Source organism: Pseudophryne corroboree, chromosome 1, assembly GCF_028390025.1.
Source record: "Pseudophryne corroboree isolate aPseCor3 chromosome 1, aPseCor3.hap2, whole genome shotgun sequence".
Classification (NCBI taxonomy): domain Eukaryota; kingdom Metazoa; phylum Chordata; class Amphibia; order Anura; family Myobatrachidae; genus Pseudophryne; species Pseudophryne corroboree.
Window position 1 is genome coordinate 521577623 of NC_086444.1, and position 22845 is coordinate 521600467.

Sequence of the window (22845 nt, forward strand, 5' to 3'; positions counted from 1 at the left end):
AAGACATAATTTTTTCAATGATATGTAAGTATGTCAGGCTTCTGCTGGCTTCCATATTTATCTGACAATCAGCATTTTGCCTCCCTTGCATGGAACTTTGGACATTCTTAGCATGTTTCCATATACTTGTTATACATACGAAGTACATATATCAAACACACTGAGAGAATAAAAGCTTGTTAAACCTGAAAACAAGAGGAAATTGTAAATTGGAGCAAAGACATTTGCACAAATATATATAATCTATTTGTAACATTTCATGCAGTAATTCTTTCAATATACGGTGAAACATGGTTTATTCAGTGAAAAACAGCTCAGCGGTGACAAGCACTTTGATGACAATTACCAAGGAAGAATGATGTGTGCTTGTTAGTTATCAGAAGGCAATGCACACAAGCTACAGACTACTGTGACACTGGCAGTTGCTAAGGAGAAGGTCAACGGTCTGTTCATATATGTATCTTTTGTTAATTAATGAAGTTTCACAAAGCACTTACTGTTGCTGGAGAGGCACGGGTTGTGTGACTGACAGAGTGGCCTGAGTTTTCCATGGAGTTGCCAATCAGGTATGTTCCACCAGTGCTGCTAATGATTTGTCCTCCAGAGACCCCCATCTGAATTGCTCCAGTGCCCACCATATTGTGAGATGAAACAACAGTAGTCACCTGTGCAGATCCACCCTGCGTGTCAAAGTAACTACCCCCAGTATTTTGGCTGTACATCTGAGTTTCTGTGTAAGGGTATGTTGTTGTCCGACTTCAAAAAAGAAAGAAAGGAAGAATAAAAGAAGACACAAATTACAACACTATATCATTTAATTGGATTTACATTTGAGTAACAAATGGTAAATGTTACTTTTAAAACACAGTATAGTCTTTTAGATAAGGTACATAGAAAGTTGCCCTCCAAGCAAGATGGGAAAAAGACTTTTCTCAAATCCTGACTGAGGAGGAATGGGACATCATCTTTAAAACTTGTTTTAAGATTTCTAAAAGTATCAGTCAGAAATGTATTATACACTTATCCATAGGGTCTACTTTGCTCCAGAGCGGCAACATAAGATATGGCACTAGGTATCTTAGTTTTGCTGGAGGAATTGAAGCTCTGTAGGAAATATTTATCATATCTTCTGGTCATGCCCTGTCTTGCAGACGCTTTTGAAGAAAGTATTCATTATGAATAGTGAAGTACTGGGACTTGTGGTCCCTGTAGAGCCCTTAACGGCTTTATTTAATTTTTTTCCAGGAAGGATGTCTCAGAGTCACAGGTACCTTATGGGGCATATGCTGACAGCAGTCAAAGTCTCTATTGCTCAGATGTGGAAATCCTCTTTGATGCACAATATTACAATTATTACAAAATAAAATTCATAAGCATTATTTATTTGAGACGGCAGAATGTGCCTATTCCTCCTCTGATTCATCTATTTACATGAAATGGTTCCGATGGGGGGAGTTAAGGGAATGAATGGGACACTCTACTTTGATTAGTGCTCCTACAGATCTTTGTGTCTTGAATTCTCCTATTTCTGACCCTTAAGATTTTTCCTCTGCGTTGAGTTAACATGTGTGATATTAAACCTTCTTTCTCATATGTAAAATTGTTTGATTTTCTGCGAGTTTCGGCCCTTATGATGCAAGACTTTTCTGACACCCGACCCCCTTGTATTTTGTATTCTCTGTTGTCCTTTTGCTTTCTTTGTCTTATTGTACTTTTATATGTTTGTTAAAAATTAAAATCCAATAAACATTTTTGTGAAAACAACAACAACACAGTATAGTACCATGTTTGCCATAACTGACTTTTTATTTGATGTAATTAAAATAAAACTCAATGATACAAGACTACTCATGCTGTATATTAATAAATATTAACCATACTTGCCTACCTGACCCTCTCCATGAGGGAGAAAATGCTCTGTTCCTGGACTTTCCTGGTAATGTATGATTGTCATCACCTGTGGTGAGCTAGTTAATTGATAAGAAGAGTGTTTCACCACAGGTGATGGCAATCATACATTGGCAGGAAAATCCAGGAACAGAGCATTTTCTCCCTCATGGAGAGGGTCAGGTAGGCAAGTATGATATTAACGATTATTAGATAAGTTGACTAGGATAAGAGCACCTGTTATATTCAATCTTCATTTGCTGCAAACCCATGTGCAAACAGTATAGTTTGAATAAAACATCCTGTCCTCAATCGGATCATCAGAAATGTTTACAGCAAGAGATGAGTTTGCTGCCCTTGGGGGACAAAGTGACCTGTCCAGTGTCCACTAATATCTTAATGAGGGCAGACTGCGTGTGACAGGGGTCACGTCATCGTGTGGGGAAAACAATGTAGAGAGTCGGGGAATCACACAAAAGAGAGTTGGACAGTAGAGGAGTCAGGTCCCCAACAGCACAGATTAGTAATTGGTGGTTCCTTTCAAGTTGCCGCAGACATTTTATGCTAAGTGACCCTAATATCGGGACAGGGCATCCTGTGGCTATCAAGGTGTTGTGAATCCACAAGTCCCAGCATACCATGCAGGTTATTAGCTAACTGACGGGTGTGGTATGCGTATCCCAGCAGCGGAATGCCAGATGGTGGTGGGGGCAGCACAACAAGCCCCTTGCGGGCTCATCATGCTGCGGGCTCGATGGCGCCTGTGGTCGCCACGGGTTCTATTCCCACTCTATGGGTGTTGTGGATACCCACAAGTGGGAATAGTGCCTTTTGGTCAGCATGCCTACCGTCGGGATTGTGAGGGGTTGGGATGTAGGGGGAGATACTGTGACCAGTCACATAACTGCATCCCCTATCTGACAGAGCATGCAGGTGCTTGTAGTTACACAACAACTAGTGAGTCACAGGTTGCCTGATCTATATGAATACTTGTTGCATTAAGTATCTGGGCAATAATTAGTATATGTTAATCATTTTTTTAATTATCAATGTACACTGATGAGTTTGTCAGAATATACATGTACTGTGCTTGGCATATATAAAGCACAGAATACCTAGAAGTATAATCTTATCTATTCACCAAGGTTACATCGCTCATTTCAATATAGGCTAATGGAGTTTGAAATAAAAATAAAGCTTTATTTTATCCTGTGAATGAGAGAAAATGTAAGTCTCTGAACCATAATTAACTCCTCTTGTGAATGCTAATTGAGAACTGTAACTTAGTTCCTCTCCGTTTCATTATTACATTACAAATGACATCCCATGTTAATTTTCATGACCTCCAGCACAGTAATGAGAGGTGCTCCACAATGTGACACGGAAGGATATGAGCCCTGAGCCACTGACACATCTTCATTTAGTACAGTATAAGGAGGGGAATAGCCCATCATTACCTGTCTGTTTTTATGCATCTTTTCTCTTTAACTTGAAACTACAGCTTATAATTGCTAAAAACTTGACCCTTATCTTCATGGCAGCTACGTGTAAACATCTAATGAGCAGTATGTAAGGCAGCTGTACAAGATTCAGGTGCGAGATGTATCTGACCAGTTCCTTCTTCATTACTAAATTACCTGAACATCTGTCACCTGAAAGACAGCTTTAACAAAGCCTTGTTTTCCTCATACATATACAAGCTACATGGAACTAGAGTGCAGGACACCAGCTTTAAGCCCTTAATTAAAATGTAATTAAATATAAAAGTTAATTCTCAGCTGGTATGCAGTTTTACATTTTGCATAGAAACGTATTTCAAAAATTAAAATGTCTTAATAACTAATTTGAACTGAAGCCTCGCTTTGCTTTAAGATAATAACTACGAGTATCCACAAATGTAGTATCATGTATTTCCTATACATAATGTAAATTGGAAGGAACCAAAGAAGTCATAGATGGCAACTTTGAAAAATAAAATAGCTTGTTTGGGAGGGCAGTGACACGCTCTAGTCATTGTTTATCAGGTTTATACAATACCTAACAAACACAGCCTGGGCAGTGGTGTATTAAGAAAAATGGGGGCAGGTGTGCAGTCTCTGGGGGCAGCATGTACTTCTGTTTTAGCTGGAGCGTCTAGACTCACACCTTAATCAATTGGCTTCTGTGGAGAGGTTTGTTTCTTGTGTATGGAGTTGGTGCACAGATATGTCTAGTTTATGTGCAAAAATAAAAATAAGATTTTACTCACCGGTAAATCTATTTCTCGTAGTCCGTAGTGGATGCTGGGAACTCCGTAAGGACCATGGGGAATAGACAGGCTCCGCAGGAGACTGGGCACTCTTAAAAGAAAGATTAGGTACTATCTGGTGTGCACTGGCTCCTCCCTCTATGCCCCTCCTCCAGACCTCAGTTAGGACACTGTGCCCGGAAGAGCTGACACAATAAGGAAGGATTTTGAATCCCGGGTAAGACTCATACCAGCCACACCAATCACACCGTATAACTCGTGATACAATACCCAGTTAACAGTATGAAATATAACTGAGCCTCACTAACAGATGGCTCATAACAATAACCCTTTAGTTAGGCAATAACTATATACAAGTATTGCAGACAATCCGCACTTGGGACGGGCGCCCAGCATCCACTACGGACTACGAGAAATAGATTAACCGGTGAGTAAAATCTTATTTTCTCTGACGTCCTAGTGGATGCTGGGAACTCCGTAAGGACCATGGGGATTATACCAAAGCTCCCAAACGGGCGGGAGAGTGCGGATGACTCTGCAGCACCGAATGAGCAAACTCAAGGTCCTCCTCAGCCAGGGTATCAAACTTGTAGATTTTTGCAAAAATGTTTGACCCCGACCAAGTAACAGCTCGGCAAAGTTGTAAAGCCGAGACCCCTCGGGCAGCCACCCAAGAAGAGCCCACTTTCCTCGTGGAATGGGCTTTTTACAGATTTAGGGTGCGGCAGTCCAGCCGCAGAATGTGCAAGTTGAATCATGCTACAGATCCAGCGAGCAATAGTCTGCTTAGAAGCAGGAGCACCCAGCTTGTTGGGTGCATACAGGATAAATAGCGAGTCAGTTTTCCTGACTCCAGCCGTCCTGGAAACATATATTTTCAGGGCCCTGACTACGTCCAGTAACTTGGAGTCCTCCAAGTCCCACGTAGCCGCAGGCACCACAATAGGTTGGTTCACATGAAAAGCTGATACCACCTTAGGAAGGAATTGGGAACGAGTCCTCAATTTCGCCCTATCCATATGAAAATCAGATAAGGGCTTTTGCATGACAAAACCGCCAATTCTGATACACGCCTGGCCGACGCCAAGGCCAACCGCATGACCACTTTCCACGTGAGGTATTTTAGCTCTACGGATTTAAGTGGCTCAACCCAATGCGACTTCAGGAAATCCAACACCACGTTGAGATCCCACGGTGCCACTAGAGGCACAAACGGGGGCTGAATATGCAGCACTCCCTTAACAAAAGTCTGAACTTCAGGCAGTGAAGCCAGTTCTTTTTGGAAGAAAATGTACAGAGCCGAAATCTGGACCTTAACGTAACCCAATTTTAGGCCCGTAGTCACTCCTGACTGTAGGAAGTGCAGAAATCGACCCAGTTGAAATTCCTCCGTTGGGGCCTTCCTGGCCTCACACCAAGCAACATATTTTTGCCATATGCGGTGATAATATTTTGCGATCACATCTTTCCTAGCCTTAATCAGCGTAGGAATGACTTCCTCCGGAATGCCTTTTTCCTTTAGGATCCGGTGTTCAACCTCCATGCCGTCAAACACAGCCGTGTTAAGTCTTGGAACAGTCAGGGCCCCTGCTGCAGCAGGTCCTGTCTGAGCGGCAGAGGCCATGGGTCCTCTGAGATCATTTCTTGAAGTTCTGGGTACCAAGCTCTTCTTGGCCAATCCGGAACCACGAGTATAGTTCTTACTCCTCTCCTTCTTAGTATTCTCCATACTTTGGGTATGAGAGGCAAAGGAAGGAACACATACACCGACTGGTACACCCACGGTGTTACCAGAGCGTCCACAGCTATCGCCTGAGGGTCCCTTGACCTGGCGCAATATCTTTTTAGCTTTATGTTGAGGCGGGACACCATCATGTCCACCTGTGGCCTTTCCCAATGGTGTACAATCATTTTGAAGACTTCTGGATGAAGTCCCCACTCTCCCGGGTGGAGGTCGTGCCTGCTGAGAAAGTCTGCTTCCCAGTTGTCCACTCCGGGGATGAACACTGCTGACAGTGCTAACACATGATTTTCCGCCCATCGGAAAATCCTTGTGGCTTCTGCCATCACCATCCTGCTTCTTGTGCCGCCCTGCTGGTTTACATGGGCGACCGCCGTGATGTTGTCTGACTGGATCAGCACCGGCTGGTGTTGGAGCAGGGTCTAGCCTGACTTAGGGCATTGTGAATGGCCCTTAGTCCCAGAATATTTATGTGTAGGGAAGTCTCCTGACTTGACCATAGTCCTTGGAAGTTTTTTCCCTGTGTGACTGCCCCCCAGCCTCGAAGGCTGGCATCTGTGGTCACCAGGACCCAGTCCTGTATGCCGAATCTGCGGCCCTCTAGAAGATGAGCACTCCGCAGCCACCACAACAGCGACACCCTGGCCCTTGGAGAAAGGGTTATCAGCCGATGCATCTGAAGATGTGACCCGGACCTCTTGTCCAACAGATCCCACTGGAAGATCCTTGCATGGAACCTACCGAATGGAATTTCTTCGTAAGAAGCTACCATCTTTCCCAGGACTCGCGTGCATTGATGCACCGACCCTGAATTTGTATTAGGAGGTGTCTGACTAGAGATGACAACTCCTTGGCCTTCTCCTCCGGGAGAAACCCTTTTTCCTGTTCTGTGTCCAGAACCATACCCAGGAACAGTAGACGCGTCGTAGGAACCAGCTGCGACTTTGGACTATTCAGAATCCAGCCGTGCTGTTGTAGCACTTCCCGAGATAGTGCTACTCTGACGAACAACTGCTCCCTGGACCTCGCCTTTATAAGTAGATCGTCCAAGTACGGGATAATTATAACTCCCTTTTTTCGAAGGAGTATCATCATTTCGGCCATTACCTTGGTAAATACCCTCGGTGCCGGGGACAGACCAACGGCAACGTCTGGAATTGGTAATGACAGTCCTGTACCACAATTTTGAGGTACTCCTGGTGAGGAGGGTAAATGGGGACATGCAGGTAAGCATCCTTGATGTCCAGTGATACCATGTAATCCCCTTCGTCCAGGCTTGCAATAACCGCCGTGAGCGATTCCATTTTGAACTTGAACCTTCGTATATAAGTGTTCAAGGATTTCAATTTTAGAATGGGTCTCACCGAACCGTCTGGTTTCGGTACCACAAACATTGTGGAATAGTAACCCCGGCCTTGTTGAAGGAGGGGTACCGTGATTATCACCTGCTGGAAGTACAGCTTGTGAATTGCCGCCAGTTCTACCTCTCCTCGAGGGCAGTAGGTAAGACTGATTTGAGGTAACGGCGAGGGGGAGTCGCCCCGAAACTCCAGCTTGTATCCCTGTGATACTACTTGCAGAACCTAGGGAACCACCTGTGAGCGAGCCCACTGGTCGCTGAAGTTCCCGAGACGCGCCCCCACCGCACCTGGCTCCACCTGTGGAGTCCCAGCGTCCTGCGGTGGACTCAGAGGAAGCGGGGGAAGATTTTTGATCCTGGGAACTGGCTGTCTGGTGCAGCTTTTTCCCTCTTCCCTGGTCTCTGTGCAGAAAGGAAGCGCCTTTAACCCGCTTGCTTTTCTGAAGCCGAAAGGACTGTACCTTATAATACGGTGCTTTCTTAGGCTGTGAGGAAACTTGAGGTAAATTGTTTCCTTCCCAGCTGTTGCTATGGATACGAGGTCCCAGAGACCATCCCCAAACAATTCCTCACCCTTATCAGGCAGAATCTCATGTGCCTTCTAAAGTCAGCATCGCCTGTCCACTGCCGGGTCCCTAATACCCTCCTGGCAGAATGGACATTGCATTAATTCTGGATGCCAGCCGGCAAATATCCCTCTGTGCATCCCTCATATATAAGACGACATCTTTAATATGCTCTATGGTTAGCAATAGTATCCCTGTCCTGACAGGGTAATAGACCACGCTGCAGCAGCACTATCCATGCTGAGGCAATTGCAGGTCTCAGTATAGTACCTGAGTGTGTATATACAGACTTCAGGATAGCCTCCTGCTTTTTATCAGCAGGTTCCTTCAAAGTGGCCGTATCCTAAGATGGCAGTGCCACCTTTTTTGACAAACGTGTGAGCGCCTTATCCCCCCTAGGGGATATCTCCCAACGTGACCTATCCTCTGGCGGGAAAAGGTACGCCATCAGTAACTTTATAGAAATTACCAGTTTCTTATCGGGGGAACCCACGCTTCTTCACACACTTCATTCACTCATCTGATGGGGGAACAAAACACTGTCTGCTTTTTCTCCCCAAACATAAAACCCCCTTTTTTTTTTTGTGGTACCTGGGTTAATGTCAGAAATGTGTAACACATTTTTTATTGCCGAGATCATGCAACGGATGTTCCTAGTGGATTGTGTATATGTCTCAACCTCGTCGACACTGGAGTCAGACTCCGTGTCGACATCTGTGTCTGCCATCTGAGGTAGCGGTCGTTTTTGAGCCCCTGATGGCCTTTGAGACGCCTGGGCAGGCTCGGGCTGAGAAGCCGGCTGTCCCACAGCTGTTACGTCATCCAGCCTTGTATGTAAGGAGTTGACACTGTCGGTTAATACCTTCCACCTATCCATCCACTCTGGTGTCGGCCCCACAGGGGGCGACATCACATTTATCGGCATCTGCTCCGCCTCCACATAAGCCTCCTCATCAACCATGTCAACACAGCCGTACCGACACACCGCACACACACAGGGAATGCTCTGACTGAGGACAGGACCCCACAAAGTCCTTTGGGGATACAGAGAGAGAGTATGCCAGCACACACCAGAGCGCTATATAATGCAGGGATTCACACTACCCACAGTGATTTTTCCCTTATAGCTGCTATAATACACAGATTTGCGCCTAAATTTAGTGCCCCCCCCTCTCTTTTTAACCCTTTGAGCCTGAAAACTACAGGGGAGAGCCTGGGGAGCTGTCTTCCAGCTGCACTGCGAAGAGAAAATGGCGCCAGTGTACTGAGGGAGATAGCCCCGCCCCTTTTTCGGCTGACTTTCTCCCGCTTTTTTATGGATCCTGGCAGGGGTATTTTACACATATATAGCCTCTAGGACTATATATTGTGTTATTTTGCCAGACAAGGTGTTAATATTGCTGCTCAGGGCGCCCTTCCCCCCCAGCGCCCTGCACCCATCAGTGACCGGAGTGTGAGGTGTGCATGAGGAGCAATGGCGCACAGCTGCAGTGCTGTGCACTACCTTATTGAAGACCGAAGTCTTCTGCCGCCGATTTTCCGGACCATCTTCTTGCTTCTGGCTCTGGTCGAGGTCGGGCCCTGTGTTCGATCCCTCTGGAGCTAATGGTGTCCAGTAGCCTAAGAAGCCCAAGCTAGCTGCAAGCAGGTAGGTTCGCTTCTTCTCCCCTTAGTCCCTCGTAGCAGTGAGTCTGTTGCCAGCAGATCTCACTGAAAATAAAAAACCTAAAATAAACTTTCTTTTTCTAGGAGCTCAGGAGAGCCCCTAGTGTGCATCCAGCTCAGCCGGGCACAAGATTCTAACCAAGGTCTGGAGGAGGGTCATAGTGAGAGGAGCCAGTGCACACCGGGTAGTCCTAAAGCTTTCTTTAGTTGTGCCCAGTCTACTGCGGAGCCGCTATTCCCCATGGTCCTTACGGAGTTCCCAGCATCCACTAGGACGTCAGAGAAATGTAATTTAGCAAAGCAATGTAAAAGTGGTGAGGGTTCATTTTCAGTGGTGTTTCTTGGTATCCAGACATACCTGATTTTGTATTGAATATAACTGCCTATTTAAATTCAGCCGGCAAAACGGAGGCAGCATTGAAAAGTGCTGCATAGTAAATATAGTTATATGTTTTATTCATGACATCTCAAAAGTGGTGGCAATAGAGTCTCATCCTACACTTTTAATGGAAATCATTCACAAATTAGGTGATCACTGTTGTTTAATATTATGTATTTGACCACAGATGCCTACTCTCCCGGTACCTGTGGGAGACACATGATTTTTCGGATAGTCCCCTGCAGCCCCCGAAAAGTGGGCGCCCATCCAGCATCCCACTCACTTGCTAGTGAAGTGGACAGAATGGAGAGATTAATAGAGGTCTACGAAACGTGTCATTTTAGGTCTGTCCCTATGCAAATATGCGCTAATTACTGCAATTTCCAGGGAGAGGGTGGGGCTTAATGATGCAACAAGCCCACCCCCACCCTCATCGCCGCCCACCTGCATCTCCTGTCCAGGCTTCTCCCAGATATGAAAAAGATAAGGTAGCTATCCCCTCATGGATGCCCCAACTATGTTTAAACTCAACATGTTTAAAACTGAGCTACATAGAAACACAGAATTTGACAACAGTTAAGAACCACTTGACCCATCTAGTCTGTCCTAAACACATGTACACTTGGTTAATTTAATTTTAATTTCAGGAGCCAATTAACCTACCATATATTTTTGGATTGTGGGAGGAAACCGGAGTCCCGGTGGAAACCCATGTAAGCACAGGAAGAATAAACAAACTCTACACAGTTAGGGCCATGGTGGGAATCAAACCCATGACCTCAGTGCTGTGAGGCAATAATGCTAACCACTACACTGTCCATACTGCCCTACAGCTTTTACCTTCCTTTCCGCTAGACTCTCCAAACTTGCCCACATCACCATGGACAATACTATGCTCTCCTCTGTTACTAATGTCAGCTGCCTGAGGGTCATCCTCGACTTAACCCTCTCCCCACATCCACTTCCTCTCCTATCTTCTCACAGGTTTTAAACGTGCCATTTAGTATTTCTGGTCTAGAGAGGGAACTGCAAGTACCTGTAATTTCTCCCTCCTCCCTATGTCATTGTATAGAGTTGGGGGTTGGGCTGCAAAACAAAGGTAATTAACAACACCTAGCATACTGCAACACCAGTAGCCCAAAATACATATATATATATTAAAAACTCACATTGCTCCATTTGTGTAGACAGCATCACTTCCTTCAACATATTGTACCTGTGCTGGGTAGACATGCTGCACTTGCTGAACGGTCTGTACCTGCTGCACCTAGAATGGTAAAAGTCTATGGTAACCTATATGTTCAAAAATGGAGTAGAAATTCATTTACTTTCTCAGTAAAGATTTATATCTTGAAAATCTAATTTCTTTGCTTCTAGAATTATTAAAACACAAGAGAGATTTTTTGCAGGCAACTTTTTTACTCAAACACCCATATAAAATGCATGGGAATAGACAATAATTAAACTGAGAAAATATACAGTATGTGTGTATATGTGCATACAGTATATAAAATTTCTATAGACTCTCTTTATATGCAGTAGATGTTCCATAACTTACAGAAAAAGTTGGACAATTTTGCCACAGTTATGCAGAAATACAATAGGTTGTATATACCAACATGTGCTAGATTACTCACAAATCATTTCACCGAGGAGATGGGTCTTCCTCACACCCTCCCTGACATGGAATGAACATTGGACCCTGCATCTATAATCTCCCACTTTCAAACTACAAGGTATGGCTACTGTATATTTTGTACTTAGGTTATCAATACTACGAAACATTATCCTGCACCCATAATAATAGTGTTCACTCTAGGACTTTTTTAGGGCAGGGTGCTGATCATTGCTGATCATTACATTTTTGATGTGATGCTTTGCGCACAAAGCATAGCACATATGTTTATAGTTTCTATACATATATTTTCCCCTTAGTGTATTATATGCACCTACATACATATAGGACACCCATGTAACACCCAACATCTGTACTGAGAAAAATACTGTATATGTCCAGTCTTTTGGAAAGATCGTCTGTAGCATATAACTAATAAGTAGATAATAATAATAATAATAATAATAATAATAATAATAAATGTCTCCTCCAGTGCTGAAGTAATTATAATCCGTATGTGTTATAAAACAGAAAAGTTAAGCAGAGGGTTAAAATATATAGTTACAAATAAGTCTGTTCTTCTACTAGGGAAATACTGTAAGCAGTACCATACATGCTCACTGCTTACCATGCCCTTTCCCTCTTCATCAGAGTGCTGTGTTATGCAGGCAGCCACAGCAGTGATGTCATTTACAGGTCCCCCCTCTGCCATCCATTTTGCGAAGGATAGAAATTGTGTTCCATTTTCAGAGATGGGCTAGGAGTAGACAATTACATTGTAACATGCACTCTGACTGTTGCATTCTGTATACAAGGGGGTGATTTATGATCCTGCAGTTGCACTGAAAAATGGCAGGGTGCTTTTTCACATTTCAAAAATGGGCAGGGTGCGACACCCTGCTGAAACAGCCTAGAAGGAGCACTAAATAGGAACATGGGCTTTCTGTAGCCTATTATGTCAGAGTAAGAAGCCTTTAGTAATTATACATCAAATATTTGCACTAAAAACATTCATTACATTTAGCTCATCTGGAGTGGAATTTATCCAGTAAAAATATCAGTTTGGTTGTTTAAAAATGTTTCCCTGTTAGAGAGCACAGTAAATTTTAAGGTTAAAAATAGAATAGGCTGTCATGTACATCAGGGGATCTACAGCAAACTAGCCCTACTTTATTTTCTGCAGAATTAGAATAAACCTCAAACAAAATAATCTTCAAAAAAGGTAAGCTTTAAACAAAAAGCAGCATTAATATATTAATATCCCATGCATCACTAGGTGACTATCACGTCAGCTACAGTATATACATAGTGATTGAAACTGTTTATATTATATCAGAAAAGCAGTTATTACACTTGAGATATTCATCCTCCTGACAATTGCATTATGACAGTTTCATTGCTATATCTGTCAAAATGTATACATGTGAAGGTAACACTACTTACCCTGCTGGAGCTTTAAAATAAGTACACAAAAAAACTGTAAAAGGACCAAATTCCATCAAATAAAAGATTACCCATCTATATTACTCCATCCTATAATACTACCAGAGTGTCTCATGAATAGAAACCGATAAAACAATGTCATTTGTTACATAAATTCTGTAAAAATTTCAAACAGCCTAAGGAGTGTGATTGGGCGTCTATATACGAATGGGCACCCTACGTAGCAATTCAATTGTTTCTCTGTTCGGGTGCTCATTAGTATTTAACACACCTGAAAGCACCGGGTTTAGCCATGCAAAGTGACTACACCCATCTAAAATTCTTGCTTGGGCATCTAAATTCCTGGTTTGGACGCCCAAACTACGGACTTATCACACATTTTTTCTTGCACTTCTGGAGGCTGCGAGAAAAAAAATGTGTCTGTCGCAGTTAATAGGTGTCTGATCAGAGCAATAATTGAATTGCTCCGATAGATACCAATTAGTTTAGACGCCCAGGATTTAGTTAGACTGATGCCAATTTTATGTAACTGTAAAGGGCCCCATACACTAGAATGATAATGCCCAATTTCATCCAATTTTGGGCATTTTGGACGATATATCGGGTGAAATCGGGCATTTTGGATGTGTTTCCGATCCGATGCGCGTTCCCGTGAGGGTCGGATCGGCTCCCCTAGATCGTTAGTGCTGCACTCGTGGTATGTCGGTTCCCGCAGGTATGACTGGGATTGCATACGATATATCGCATGCAAAATGTACCAAATCGTATAGAATCGTATGGAACCACTCCCGGGAAGCTCCCGGGAGAGTTCAAGGGAAATCGCCTCCGACTTCAGCCTCAGACATATCGTTGTAGTGTTTGGGGCCCTTAACTGTACAATTCCAACAGGCTCCAATGTCAAAATGAAAAGGACTGAGAAGAGGTTACAGTCTAGCATTATCTCAACATTTTGAATAGGTGTCAAAATGGTGGTGGTGGTGAGCCGTCCTCCTTGCCCCAAAAGCCCCATTACCACCGTTCTGACACGTATGGTTGCAGTGTATGTGCACTGCAGTCTATTTATCAGAAAGCAGCATTCTGCCATCTAACCCAGTTTCCTATACAGTAGTTCCTATTACAGACCACAGGGTAGGAATACCTCCATTCTGGTGCACTTAAAGAAATGCTAGTAGCATTTATATGAAAGTCTAAGGTGGGAGGCCTACAATACTTAGAGGCTGCTAAGAAATACTGTACAATGACTGTAAATACAGGGGAATTACACTCAGACAGGAGTTAAATGCTGGGAATTTTGTAAATCTGCAGCAAGCGTGACCTAACTCAATTCTGAGACAAGAAATACATCATGTTTAATGCATAAAGACAATTTTATTCTTTGTAACAAATGATGAAGAGCTCCCAGTACTGGGATTTTTGCATGGTGGGAAGAAACACACGATTACATGAGTGTGTATCATCTGTGACAGATAATGTAAGGTTATAGCGGGAGTACAAAAGAAGAAAAAAAAAACACTTGCAGATGTTCCTGAAATGATGTCTGAAACACTGATTGAAAAGAATTCTTGTATCCAATACACCGTGTGGTAAATAAACATGATAAAGCCACAAACTCATCTTATTTTGCGCTTAACAATAAGGATTGTACGTATGTCTGCTTTGACAAAGCTGCAATTTTCATCATTGATAATTAATAGTCTAGCAAGACAGTTTGCAAGAGACGTCATTAAAAGGGTACATACAGTATAGGGATGGTCTATGGCTTGCGCTTAAAAAAACCCCAAAAACCCTCACCCTCATGCTTTTCCTATATAGCAGTTACATAGTTACATAGTTAGTGAGGTTGAAAAAAGGCAAAATGCCCATCGAGTTCAACCTGTATCCGTATTAAGCAGTGCACATTATAATGCACCAACCAAAATAATGGTTTCATACCAATTGACAACTATATTTCGTATCACTCCCATATACATAATGTCAATATATTAAATGCTATAACCTTGGATGCCTTTTTCAGCTAGAAAACTGTCCAATCCATTTTTAGATACATTTACAGAGTCTGCCATTATTACCTTCTCCGGCAGGGAGTTCCAAATCCTTATTGCCCTTTCCTACGTTGTGTACAGAATTTTCTCTCCTCTAGCCTCAGTGAGTGCCCACGTGTCCTATACAGAGTTTTATTAATAAACAAATCCCATGCTAACTCTTTGTATTTACCCTTTACATATTTGAAGATATTAATAATGTCTCCTCTTAGACGCCTCTTTTCAAGGGAATACAAATTTAACCCAGTCAGCCTTTCCTCGTACTCCAGTGTCTCTAATTAGTTTAGTAGCGCACCTTTGAACTCTTTCGAGCTCCCCGATATCTTTTTTATAATATGGTGCCCAAAACTGAACACAATATTCCAGATGCGGACGTACCAATGATTTATACAGAGGCAGGATTACATCCGCGTCCCTTGACACAATACCCCGTTTATGCACGCAAGGACTTTACTTGCCTTCTTTGCTGCATTTTGACATTGTGTACTATTATTAAGCCTATTATCTATGAGCACCCCCAAATCTTTTTCCACCACAGTTACCCTTATCTTTTCCCCATTTACAGTGTAGGATGCAAGTTTGTTTCTAATCCCAAAGTGCATAACTTTGCATTTATCAATATTGAATCTCATTCCCCATTTAGACTCCAAAGTTTCAAGTTTAAATAAGTTATTTTGTAAAGACTCCACATCGCCTTCTAAATGAATTACCGTACACAGTTAAGTATCATCTGCAAAGATTGACACTGTGCTTTCCAAGCCTATTCCTAGATCATTAATAAATATATTAAACAGTAGCGGGCCAATTACGGACCCTTGTGGTATTCCGCTGACTACTGGTGCCCAGCTGGAGAACATCCCATTAACCACTACTCATTATACCCTGTTATCCAGCCAATTTCCTATCCATGTACAAATAGTATTTCCCAGTCCAAGTTCCCTTAATTTGATGATCAGTCTCCTGTGAGGCACTGTATTGAAGGCTTTTGCAAAATCTAAATACACCACATCCACTGCTTTACCCTGGTCAAGATTATCGCTCACTTCCTAGTAGAACCTAATTGACACGATCTGTCCCTCACAAACCCATGCTGACTATTGCTAATACACTTAGAATTCCGTAGATAATCCTCTCTCTCTCCAAGATTTGCTACAGTTCCCCTTCAGTCTTGTACAATAATCCATTATTTACAAAAATTGTAAGATAAAACAAGCTATAGAATTCAGATACTAAGTTAGTTATATAGTTATTTTCTAGCTTTTCAATACATTGTAGATAATTTTAATTTCAAGAGAATAAAAAAGACACATAAACCGGCCTACATTTGAAAATCTCCTCACATGCAGTATGCCACAGCAGGGGGTAGGACCGAAAAACACATACCTAGGCCCCACATACAAAATGATTTGTGGGTCTGCATGGAGAGGCTAAATAACAGAAATATGCATCATTTAAACCCGACCCCCTAATTACTTATATTCCCAGGATGATCTCCTCATCCTTGCCGCTTCACTAGGAAGCGGGTTGGATGCGGGAGATCTGGGCACTCTTCAGTGGGTGTGGGGGACTGCCTAAAAAATTGTGAGTCTCTTAACACTTGCAGGAAAGTAGGCAAATATGACATGTTGACTCCACCTTCCATGTTAAGCCAAAATAGCTTCAGCTACATAAAAAACACACACAGATATGCCATTCATCTGGCTGCTAACTGATTATAGTATACTTAAAGTTCTGAGAGGGCTATTCATCATCACTAGTGGGTCCTTTGCACATGCAGAAACGCTAGGTTCCACATGTTTTTAGTATCTGGCCCATTCCTTATTAGGGGCCCAATGGGGTTGTCTAATATTCCACAAACACCATAAAAAATTTAAAGTTTTAAGAGTTTGCCTGCGGGAACCTACACCATCTTCAGATGGCAATGGTTTCTGGGGATGCACTCCTTCCTATTGAAGGAGCACCAGCTTGCGAAGAGGGATCTTATCAGATCCCTCTGCCCTCTCCGTACTGCTTGCCCTCCGACGGTCCGCATGCATGAATTCAGTTCACGCATGTGCACTAACAATGCCATGTAATGTTCAGCCGCTAGTAATTAGCAGTGCTAGGAATCGCAGGGGCTGCTGTTTTTCAGAGAAGCTGTCCCCACACCGGTGCAGTCAAGTTGGAAACTAAAGTATCGCCCATATGGATAAATAAGCCCTTGAATGAGAAAAACATAGGACGCTATGTACTAAGAAATATCCTATGACCTATTAATTTTTATTATGAAATATTATGAATACTAAAACAACACAGTTTTAATTTGTACAGATATTTAAAATACTGAGTGATGTTATAATAACAGTATATAGTTTATTTTTAGATTGTGTACATCTTTTAGTAGTAGTCTACTTGGAAAGCACAAATATTTTGCAGCACTAAAGATATTCAAACATCGAGTACTAAAACAGATTCGAGCATACAATGATGCTTTACAGTCATAAGTGACTTGTAAATAAAACCATAAAACAATTTGTATTTAAGCCATGATAAAAATAAAAGCAAAACAAAAACAATCAATAACCACAAGGACATAACGGTAAAGGAAATATAAGGTAATTATAAGCAAAACATGAAACCTAGTGAAGCTCCCTCGTATTTAAATTAGCTTTGTATTTGCTCTACTGGAATTTAAAAAAAATGAATAATTTTATTTAGGAAGCCAAAATTACAATTAATGTGAAAAAGATACATAAGAGTATGGATATTATACGGAAATTCAAAATTGCAAGAAAAATAATCTGCTTTGATGCAAAGCAGCAAGTCAATGCTGAGAGTCTATTCTCACACAGAATTATCAGGAGTTTAGGTGTTAAACCATGGGGTTCTTCCTACTCAATTTATAGTTGCCTAAAGTAGCACTGAATTAATTGCCTAATGTTAATTTATTTGGCAATATATTAATTACATAACATTGGTTATTGAACAAATTAAGTAAAGACAATTATCTACCAGGTTATTGATCCCACTTAAGAGTTCTTAAAATTAAAATAGAAGAGGAGAATGTGACACACAGATTGCTCTTACTTGCCATCACTTCTATCGGCAGTAAAACGGTTACAATAGGATACTACTGTATACCATACCGGTAATTAGCAACAGCAAACCACTGCTAATTTTCATCACTACAAGGGAATATCTTACCTGAACATAGGTTGAGAGTGTTGGTATAAACATTGTAAAAAAAACGGGCTGATTCGGAAACGACAAATCAGGCCGATGTCGTTTAAGTGTATACCCACCCTAACTGTGCACCTGGACAAACCATGCTGTAATACAAGGGGATATGTCTGTGTGTGGCTTTTTTCTTGAACGCAGGGTAAATACTGGCTTCTGCATGTAGCCCACAAATGCTGGACAGCTTTATATTTTTTGCCGCTTAGATTTGAGCTAATACACGCCCCTCCCAAATCTCTGCCCAAGTTATTCCTATTGTTCACAAGAAACTATCCATCCTACAATCCTGCAATTCATATCACTGATGTCTCTGAGATCTGCTCTTTGCTGACACGCTAGCTGTTTCCAAAGTATCGAATGCTCAAGAACTGTACTGTACATTTGCCATTTTCCCCAAAACCTCTGAAATCCATGTACTCTGAAATGCATTATAATGCACTATAACCTGGCACACATAATCAAGAGTTATTAAAAATATAATTTTGCCCTATCGAATGAAATAGGCTCATGAAAATGCTGATAACATTTTTCACAATTTAAGCAGCAGTTTTAGGTTGCTCATAAAATGCAGATGTGACACCAGCCTTATCCTGATACTATATGGGCCATAGTAGTCTTAACACTAGGATATTGAACATCTTTAATTAAACTTTTGTAGCGGCTGTCCTAGGAAAAAATACTAACATGGATGTTCTCTGGCCACCTCAAAATGAATCGTTCAAATCAGAGCTAATAATATTACCAACAGCCAACAGGAGATGCCAACCAGACATATCTATATTTGCTGACAACAAGACAACAAACCAAACACTCAAACTCGCTACCTAGGTGTCATCCTTGACTCTGTCATTTGCTCTGCACATTCAATCTATTTCCAAGTCTAGTTATAAGCAACTCAGAAACATTTCGAAAATGTGCATAGATTTCACAAAATATACAGAAAAATGTTTTAAGAGAATCTGCGCACAAATTAAAGGTGCAGCTAAAAATCTGTGTTTCTTAGTGCAAATCCCACTGCACCAACATTAACAAATTAGGTTAAAAAAAGACAGATACTGTACATAGATTTCAAGCGCTCCAATAATTATCCATTTCACCACTAATCACCATTAGGTGAACCAAAATATTATATAAAATACAGTTTGCGTGTTTTTCACAAGGATATAAACAGGAACAAATACAACGAATTTTGGGGGTAATTCCAAGTTGATCGCAGCAGGACATTTTTTAGCAGTTGGGCAAAACCATAGGGGTAATTCCAAGTTGATCGCAGCAGGATTTTTTTTAGCAATTGGGCAAAACCATGTGCACTGCAGGGGAGGCAGATATAACTTGTGCAGAAAGAGTTAGATTTGGGTGAGTTATTTTGTTTCTGTGCAGGGTAAATACTGGCTGCTTTATTTTTACACTGCAATTTAGATTGCAGATTGAACACACCCCACCCAAATCTAACTCTCTCTGCACATGTTATTTCTGCCTCCCCTACAGTGCACATGGTTTTGCCCAATTGCTAACAAAAATCCTGCTGCGATCAACTTGGAATTACCCTCCATGTGCACTGCAGGTGTGGCAGATATAACATTTGCAGAGAGAGTTAGATTTGGGTGGGTTATTTTGTTTCTGTGCAGAGTAAATACTGGCTGCTTTATTTTTACACTGCAATTTAGATTGCAGATTGAACACACCACACCCAAATCTAACTCTCTCTGCACATGTTATATCTGCCTCCCCTGCACTGCACATGGGGGGTAATTCCAAGTTGATCGCAGCAGGAAATTTTTTAGCAGTTGGGCAAAACCATGTGCACTGCAGGGGAGGCAGATATAACATGTGCAGAGAGAGATAGATTTGGGTGTGGTGAGTTCAATCTGCAATCTAAATTGCAGTGTAAAAATAAAGCAGCCAGTTTACCCTGCACAGAAATAAAATAACCCACCCAAATCTAACTCTTTCTGCAAATGTTATATCTGCCCCCCCCCCTGCAGTGCACATGGTTTTGACCAACTGCTAAAAAATTTCCTGCTGCGATCAACTTGGAATTACCCCCATGGTTTTGCCCAATTGCTAACAGAATTCCTGCTGCGATCAACTTGGAATTACCCCCTTTATTCCTTTTTTAGTAGAACCTGTAAGAAATTGTGTCCCCCTTTCATGTATTTGGGAAAGCTAGAATAGCTCAAAAGATGGTACACCAAGAAAACAGATGCAATAGTGCACATTGGCCCTCATTCCGAGTTGTTCGCTCGCTAGCTGCTTTTAGCAGCAGTGCACACGCTAATCCGCCGCCTACTGGGAGTGAATCTTAGCTTAGCAGAATTGCGAACGAAAGATTCGCAAAATTGCGAATAGAAATTTCTTAGCAGTTTCTGAGTAGCTCGACACTTACTCTGCCACTGCGATCAGTTCAGTCAGTTTCGTTCCTGGTTTGACGTCACAAACACACCCAGCGTTCGCCCAGACACTCCCCAGTTTCTCCAGTCACTCCCGCGTTTTCCCCAGAAACTGCAGCGTTTTTTCACACACACCCATAAAACGGCAAGTTTCCGCCCAGAAACACCCACTTCCTGTCAATCACACTCCGATCACCAGAACGAAGAAAAATCCTCGTAATGCCGTGAGTAAAATACCAAACTTCTTAGCAAATTTACTTGACGCAGCCGCAGTGCGAACATTTCGCATGCGCAGTTAGCGTAAAATCGCACCGATGCGAAGGAAAATAACGAGCGAACAACTCGGAATGAGGGCCATTATCTTTTTAAAAACATGTTTAATAGTACATCTCACTTACAATACAATGACGAATTTAGTGCATATGTATGTCTCCCCACTGGCATAAACTGCAGGCTTGGCGTAGAGTCACCCAGATGGACATAGGCGATCCTGGATATGGGCTCCGGAACCAGGATCCAGACCAACCAGCTTTCTCTCGGGGCACACACAGATGAGAGAGTCTCACGCTTAGCTCTCATCTGTGTGTGCCCCAAGAGAAAGCTGGTTGTTGTTTTGCTGGTGGTGAGCTGTTGGTCTGGATCCTGGTTCCGGAGCCCGTATCCAGGATAGCCTAATGTCCATCTGGGTGACTCTACGTCGAGCCTGCAGCTTATGCCAGTGGGGAGACATACATATGCGCTAAATTCGTCATTGTATTGTAAGTGGGATGTACTATTAAACCTGTGTTTTTAAAAAAGAAAACGTGCACTATTGCATCTGTTTTCTTGGTATACCCTCTTATGAGCTATTCTAGCTCTCCCAAATACATGAAAGGGGGACACCATTTCTTACAGGTTCTACTAAGAAAGGAGTAAAATTTGTTGTATTTGGTCGTGTTTATATCCTTGTGAAAAACCCGCAAACAGTATTTTATATAATATTTTGGTTCACCTAATGGTGATTAGTGGTGAAATGGGTAATTATTTGTGCGCTTGAAATCTATGTATCAGTCTTTTTTTTAACATAGATTTCACAAAAGACACTGTATAAACTGTAGTTCATTCACTCATTAGCAGAAAATTGTGTGATCATGCCCCTGTCCAGCTCACTTCAGAAGTGGCTGGTATCCAGGACAGTGGGCTACTCTCCTTGGAGCCTGGGGGAACTCCCCAAAATTCAGGAGTGCTCAAGAAAACGTGGCCATGCCCCCCTTTGACAGAACAGCACAAGTTCAGTAGAGGGCCCAGTTACTCACAAGTGGATTGCTGCACATGCCCCCTATTACCACAGCCCAATAGAGCTCTTGGTGCCCCTGACCCTGCACAAGTTATTCTGCCTGGAGTAACACGTCTGTACAAAATGCACACAAAATTTACATGTGTACTCTGTCTATACTCACTAACATCCTTCTGGTCCCAGGCCATCATTGTCATGTGAAAATATCATATAGCCCACAAAGCACTGTTTATCCTTTCTATCTGATGGATCCATAGGTGACACGAATACCTAAGTAACATATAATGTAGTTCTGTGATACAATTCAAATCTGTCACGGAAGGTTAAGTACATCTACATATGAGGGTATGCGGTCAATTTGACGGCTGTTATCACACTGATCCCCATATGAGGATTGCTTCATTGAAGCATATTTTTATTTGTTTTGAATTGAAATATACATATTACAAGGAATAACGTACCCCTACTGTAAAATAAAGACGATATCACCTGTGACTTACGTGACTTGTATGAATGCATTATATTTGCAAAAGCTTCTAGTTACTCTTTAAACCAGCATTTTAGGTTTAGCTGTACTTTAATGAATGTACAAAACAAAAAAAGTATTCAAATATCTCCTATCATAGCTAGTAACAACCACACTATGAGTAACCTGTTTGAACAGGGCTGGATGTGAAAGAGTAGGACAACATAGTAACAGGAGTAGACATGTTGCAATAAGACAGAACAAGTTAGAACATGTTTAAGGAACTATGCCAAACACGTTAACAGTTCTTTTCTTCATGACTATTGTTTATTGTAGAAGAGAGATAACTGGACTGTAAAGTGTGCCTCTCACCATGAGTTCACATTTTGTACTTAAAAACGAACAGTAATTACAGTAGGTCTGAAATCTAGAACATTTTGTAGGACCTTTATCGGCCTCCAACTTTATTTACTGCAAATTATTGGGAGAAGACATAATTGGCATCATAAATTGATTTGTAGAATGCAAAGTCAGGGCGGCCATCAGAAATT

At 42.0% G+C, this 22845-nt stretch overlaps 1 protein-coding gene across 8 annotated transcripts in view; it reads right to left on the reverse strand.

Moving 5' to 3' along the window:
• RFX3 (regulatory factor X3) overlaps nucleotides 1–22845 on the reverse strand; it is a 522624-nt gene that overhangs the window by 113017 nt on the left and 386762 nt on the right. For 6 of the 8 annotated variants that reach the window (XM_063913967.1, XM_063913966.1, XM_063913963.1 and 3 more), the window contains 3 exons: nucleotides 12090–12218; nucleotides 11016–11113; nucleotides 498–756 (listed from right to left, as the gene is read on the reverse strand). In XM_063913967.1, coding sequence (XP_063770037.1) covers nucleotides 498–756; nucleotides 11016–11113; nucleotides 12090–12218 — 486 coding nt within the window. The remainder of the gene's footprint in view (nucleotides 1–497; nucleotides 757–11015; nucleotides 11114–12089; nucleotides 12219–22845) is intronic. The other 2 variants (XM_063913968.1, XM_063913965.1) reach the window with 1 other exon arrangement.